Source organism: Perissodus microlepis, chromosome 12 (assembly GCF_051167445.1).
Source record: "Perissodus microlepis isolate ML-2025 ecotype Zambia chromosome 12, ASM5116744v1, whole genome shotgun sequence".
Classification (NCBI taxonomy): domain Eukaryota; kingdom Metazoa; phylum Chordata; class Actinopteri; order Cichliformes; family Cichlidae; genus Perissodus; species Perissodus microlepis.
Genome location: NC_140472.1, coordinates 35474363 through 35480786, shown reverse-complemented (window position 1 = coordinate 35480786; position 6424 = coordinate 35474363). Strand labels below are relative to the sequence as shown.

Sequence of the window (6424 nt, the reverse complement as noted above, 5' to 3'; positions counted from 1 at the left end):
GCCAGTGAGGCAAATCTCTGCTGACATTTCAGAGTTTGTCAGTTTGCCTCATTCCTTGTTTCTTTCTGCAAATCCCTCAAACCAGCACAAAGGATGCAAGCAAAATGAAAATATAAATAAGCACTTAATGAAACCAAACAACAGAAATGTATTTTTTTATTTTTATTTTTTTAAATCTAATATATTTAACCAAACTTTCAAAATATAATGAATTCCCAAATCTCCCAAACTAAAGACTGTTTAAATCCAAGTCCAGTAGCCGGAGCCCTTTCCTGTTTTTCTCTCACCTGGGCCCCTGAAGCTTTTTTAAATTTTTGTTTAGGACAAATCATTATTCAATTTATGTTCCCAGAACCAGGCACAATCGCCCTCTTGATGAGGACCTTTCAGCGCCGTTCTCGGTCCACCTTGCCAGCAGTAACACTTCAGCTGTGCCACAGTGTCTTGAGTTTGGAAGATCCTTAAACCAGGACGGACACTATTATAAGATGTGACACATCTTTTTTATCCTTTTCTTTCTTTCTTTTTGTTCGTTCTTCAGCTTCTCTATGTCCTCTCTGAGCGTCTTCATTTTCTTCTCTATTTCTTGAGAATCATTTTTGTTGTCTTTTAAATCTTTAATTTGACTTTTTTGTGCTTCCATTAACTTTCTCAGCTCTAACATTTCCCTCTCATGTTTTCTTATGAGAGCCTCCTTTGCTCCTTGTAATTCTTCCATCTCATTCAAAATGATCTTCAATTGATTCTTTATTGGTGCCCATGTCTTGTAGCAGTTGTCACCATTTTTATGGACCATTGTTTGAATTTTGGTCATCAGCTCAGTGACTTGAAGGCGGTTTTTCTGATCTTTGTTGTTGAGGACATGGTATCTCCCTCCACATTCATCAACTAGTTTTTTTAGAAATCCACGAGAGCTTTTTTCAATGAAGCTTTGAGCTGATTGATTGTTCAGGTCATCACCTCTGGTAAACACAACAAAGATAAAATCAACTGAATCCTGACCAAAGATCTTCTTGATCAGCTCCACAGTGTCTATTTCCTCCTGTGTAAAACGGCCGATTTGAAGCACCAATAAGAACACGTGAGGTCCAGGAGACAACATGTCGATACACTTCAGAAGCTCCTTTTCAGTGTCATTATAGAACAGAGTTGTGTCAAACAATCCGGGGGTGTCGATCACAACAACAGGCTGTCCATCAACCTCTCCTTCTGCTTTCTGGCAAGACGTGGTCACTGACTCACCGCTGGCCTTCGATTCAAAATGTTCTTTGCCTAAAATGGTGTTTCCAGTTGCACTCTTCCCACAGCCAGTCTTTCCAATGAGCACCATCCTGATTCTCTCTCTGCTCTGCCATTTTTCTGTTGGTACTATGCTTATTCTCATTCGCTTGAGTTTGTTTCTTATAGTCTGTACCTGTAAAAATTCCTTTTTAAAGCTTTTAGTTCCCAAAGCGCTCATCTTATCCACAACATTTAACACCTCTGAGATCTCTTGTTTGTCCTTAGTGAGAATGACAGCTCTTCCTTGAAATCTCTCACAGAGCATCTGGATGTCTTTGTCTTGTCTTACAAAGACAACAGCTGGATCTGTAGGATCTGAGTCCACGGTGAACAGAATCATGGTGAAGTTATTGACTCGAGAGCCGAATGTGTCCTGGATGGTCTCTAACTCTCTCTTGTCTTCATCAGTGAGGGGAGCCACAGGTAGGACCAGGATGAAGGCATGGACACCCTCAGGATCACAGAGGGAGATACACCTGAGTGATTCCTCCATCACTGCCTCCTGAGGTTTTCCATACAAGGCAGGCAGCTCCACCAGGGAAACCCAACGTCCACACACCTCTCCCTGATGTTTAACACACTCTGATGAGTTGGAGGCTGAATGAAGCTCAGTCTGACCTAAAATGGCCTTGGCTGCTGACGTCTTCCCTGCTCCTCTCCTCCCACACAGAACCAGGTTCAGAGATGGTTTGATCGGTTCAGACTTTGGTTCTGTGGTCTTTTCAGTTAATCTGAGGAAATTCCTTCTATTTTCATGCATGATAGTCTCAATCTTATTCATTAACAGTTTGAGGTTGTTTTTATACATGCCATAGTGTTTTCCTTCACACTTCTTAAGCAGCTGATTTACAGTGACGTTTGCCTCCACCCCCTCCTGTGCAGTGATGAGCATTGAGTGTTTAAAGGCATCTTCACCAAACAAACCCAGGATAAAGTTCAGCCTTCGTTTCTTCTCCTCAGTGACTGAAGGCTCCACTATCAGCAGCAGAACATTTGGTCCAGGAGGACAAAGACTCACACAGGTCTTCATCTCCTCTCTCACCGTCTCCTCAGACAGACTGAAGATGTTTGGAGTTTGAATGACTGTTAAACTGTTTCCCTCCCACACTCCAGAGATGGCCACACAGTGATCAGCTCGTGGAGGTCTCTGAACATTTCCTGTGATGAAGCTGCTCAGTGTCCTCTTCGAATCCTCTTTTTCTCCCAACAGCACAATCCTGAGAGCAGAGGCTGTAAGAAAATATGAATATTGTTTGATTGATATTGGGAAAACATTTTTTGGAGAATTGTCAGGTGGCTTCAGAAAGATTTCAAATTCAAATCCAGTGAGTCTCATCCCAGAAACTTGATAAACCTATGATGTACTTTTGTATAACGGATTTAACAGCAGAGAAACCAAACCAAATGTTTTTCACTTCTGCTTTTTTCCATTTCACTTCTCACATTCATAGTTTTCTGTCATCAGAGTCAAAAGGGATTTTCCTAAACTGTGACTGCACTAATAAAAACACAATAGCAGCAAACATATGTTTAAAAATTACCAAAATACTGCAAAACGTTGCTCTGAGCTGACAAAAAAAAGCTTTAGAGGTCCAACACCCATCAACTTGATCTGTATGAGGTGGGTAGAGTGTGTGGATTGCATCAAATTCCCGGGCCTCCACATCACCTTGGATCTGACTTGGTCACTGAACACCTTCGTTCTGATGACGAAGGCCCAACAAAGAATCTTCTTCCTCATGAAACTGAAGAGAGTGGACTCTCCCTTCAGTTGCTCCAGAACATGTGATGGAGAGCATCCTCTGCCACAGCATGATGGTGTGGTACGGCCACTGCACAGTCCAGGAGAAAAGACTTGGACCGGCTGGTGAAAACTGCCCAGCGGATTGGCGGACGACAGCTAACAGATCTGGGAGCTCAGTCTGAGTGGATTTTTTTTTCTCCTCCTCTCACCTCATGTTATGTATTTTCGTTGTTTTTTCCTATCAGCCTACCTCGCTGACATGTCTTCCCAATGTGTTGTTTGTGTAAGTTTGGTCAGAAGGTTCCTTTGTAAGTGCGCATGCGCCATTAGCGTGCTGCCTGCTGTAACCCTGATTTCCTTCGGGATTAATAAAGTATTCTGATTCTGATTTCAGTATAATTACTAACTCTGGCAGACTGCAAAGGAAGGCCAGTCGTATAGCTGCTGACCTCACTCACCCGAGACACGAACTGTTCATCCTGCTGTTGTCTAGGAAACGGTACAGATACATAAACACCACCCAGCTGAGGAAAGCTTTCTCCCAAGAGCTGTGAAAGCCATCCACCTGCCCTTCCCTCTGCTCCCCTGCAGACTGCTAAAGATTTGTGCATCTATTTTTTATATCTTTCTAATAAAAATCAAATTTATTTATTTATAATTTTTGTATTTTATTTATTTCTGACGGCACCACTGTAATTTTTGTTATGATCTAGCAAAAAAATGACAATAAATAAATCTTGAAGTTTCTTGAAGTAGTCACGTACCTCTGGGCAAAAGTTTCCTTTTACTTTCAGTGTTAGAGCTCCGTCCTAAGATGACACACAGACAAAAATCAATCAACCAATAAATAAATGTCATCCAATAATCAAACATAATGATGTTTATTTATTAGTGCTGTCAGCGTTAATCTTGTTAAAATGACGTTAAAGGCATAATCACATTTGCGTGGCTAACGCGTTAACAAGCTAACCGTGCTAACGCATCGACACTGTGCAGCCCTCGCACCGGGCGTTAACTCGCTAACGGAGATTTGCCGCATCAATGCAGTTATGGAGTTAACGTCATTTTAGTGAGATTAACGCTGACAGCAGTAATGTTTATATTTATTTCACACGTCCCACTTACCAGGATCCGACACAACAGTTCGTGTTTCAGTGTTTTTTAGACTCCAGTGAACATTCGGTGAAGCATCCACATATAGATCACAGCTCACATACTCTCCATTGTTCTCTTTGACTATTTGAAACATGCGTGTTAACAGCTGTGAGTGCTCAAGGTTCTTCTGCCACAGAAACCTGCCTGCACATTTTCCGATCATGTCCTTTAAGGGTGGATGGTTCTCATAACTTTCCATGTAATCTAATTTCTCTTCTCCTTTGGGTGTTAACATCAGAATTAGTGAATGCTCAAATGACTGCTCACTGAACAGCTGGAGGACTCTGCAGAGTCTCTTTCTGTGGTTCTCAGTGAAGTCTTCAGGCTGCAGAACCAGCAGGAACACATGAGGTCCAGGATCAGAGAGCCTCACACAGGTTTCTACATGTTCTCTTAGTTTTTGTTCAGAGATGTTGGAAGACATCACGTCTGGGCTGTTGATGAGAAGAATTTCATTCTCTCCCAGCTGTTCTCTGACTCGAAAACAGCAGTCTGCTCTTTCATCTTTTAACCCAGTTACTCCCAGTATGAAGCTCTCCACCACTCTCCTCTCACTCCAGTTATTCCACAGGAGAACCACCCTAAGTTCAGACACTGACAAAAAAATCAGGACACAAAATAAAATACCACAAGATAAATATCACAAAATAATATAGTGATGTACATTTACAGATGAAAGAAACTGAGTTTCTGCCCTGCACCAATTCTTCCTTCTTTGCTCTGTGGCACAGATCATTTACCTGAAACTCTCCTAATCCACAGTGGACTGTGCTGTATCTGTTCATTGAGTCGTAACAAGAGTTAAGCACAGCAGGGTTTCAATAACCTCCAAACAACTAATGGGACAAACTGCCAGCACAGAAAGTAAATATCAGAGTTATTACAACTCTGGGATGTAAGTCTCATGCTGGGACTTGTATCCCATCTGGAGAAATGAGCCTTGAACTTTAACCAAAATGCATTTTTTGAAGTTTCATTCTGAGAATGATCAAAAAACAGAAACATGCAGTGACTCATCATCAGCTGAATAACTACAGCCATAAATCCGGCTGACAGTGTAATCATGCATGGTTTTAGTTACCGATAGAGCCTCACTGTATGTAACCTGCCAACAAACAATTAAATCACTTGTCTACAGTGAAGAAGAAATCTGTGACTGTCTGAAACAGCAGGTAGTGAAGGGCAGGTGAAGGAGGAAGGGTGGAGTGGGTGGAGCGTGTCGAGGGATTTGTGAGCAAGAGTGAAAGGGAAGGTTTAAAGACTGTAGTTGGATATTTTTCCAGGTAATATTTATGTTAAAAAAAGTAAATTCTCTCACTTTAAACACTCGATGTGGTTTTTATTTTTAATTGTAAATAAAATAAGCATTCGTGAGATTTGCCACTTATTGCGTTTTGTTTTTAATTTCTTCTTCACACAACATCCCTGAATAAGTTTGTGCACATAGTAAATACTCGTTACTTACCAGGCGCTGCGGTCTCCATTACGTCATTCAGCTGTGGACCTGCTGCCATTAAATTAGGAACCTAAGAAACAACAAGATAGTGGAATTTTTACGTGTTTCATGTTTGTTTGTTTTTGTTTTTTTTGATTGCCCAAATCCATGTGAGCAGTTTCAGCCAACACCGTAAAAAAAAAATCCAAAAAAAACAGTAATATTCGGGCAGCTGGGGCGCCAAAATAATACCAGAAAATAACAGAGAATAACTTTCTCATGAAAATACGGTTATTTTCAGTAATGACAATACAGTTTGTTGCCCTACTTTTACATGAGATTTTACCTTTTTCAAGTGCTTTTAAACATTAAATTAGGAACATTTTAATGTGATTAAACAATGAAATTACCTATAAACAAGGTCAATGAATGCGGCAATATGAATAATAATACTTAAATGTACAGAAATATACAGTTAACTTAAATAATAATGGATTGCATTCACGTAGCGCTTTATGAGACCCTCAAAGTGCTTTACAATTCCACTTTATAATTCCCCTCTGGCCATCACCAGTAGGTGGCAGGTGAAGTGTCTTGCCCAAGGACACAACGACCGAGAGTGTCCGAGCCGGGGCTCGAACCGGCAACCTTCTGATTACAAGACGAACTGCCAACTCTTGAGCCACGATCGCCCTAAATAACAATAATAATTATTTGATGTTACAAAAGTTTATACGAATCATTTTATATATTTTTCCACAGCATTACATTTGAATTCAACAGTTCAATCTTTCAAATAACGGACAAAT

At 40.7% G+C, this 6424-nt stretch overlaps 1 protein-coding gene across 1 annotated transcript; it reads right to left on the bottom strand.

Moving 5' to 3' along the window:
- Positions 1–397: 397 nt before the first annotated feature.
- On the bottom strand, positions 398–5694 carry LOC146376782 (GTPase IMAP family member 8-like). Its single transcript, XM_084945408.1, has 4 exons — positions 5646–5694; positions 4151–4774; positions 3790–3834; positions 398–2511 (listed from the first exon to the last, which is right to left on the bottom strand). The coding sequence occupies exons 1-4, from the start codon at positions 5692–5694 to the stop codon at positions 482–484; spliced, it is 2748 nt and encodes a 915-aa protein (XP_084801534.1). The 3' UTR covers positions 398–481.
- Between the last annotated feature and the right edge of the window lie 730 nt (positions 5695–6424).

What these genes read in the sequence shown, in the direction of transcription:
- LOC146376782 (XM_084945408.1), bottom strand. Translation starts at nt 5,694, where the DNA reads ATGGCAGCAGGTCCACAGCTGAATGACGTAATGGAGACCGCAGCGCCT. An exon ending in AATGGAGACCGCAGCGCCTG is followed by an intron (nt 4,775 to 5,645) that starts GTAAGTAACGAG and finishes TTTTTTTGTCAG; the next exon opens with TGTCTGAACTTAGGGTGGTT. An exon ending in AACTGTTGTGTCGGATCCTG is followed by an intron (nt 3,835 to 4,150) that starts GTAAGTGGGACG and finishes GTGTCATCTTAG; the next exon opens with GACGGAGCTCTAACACTGAA.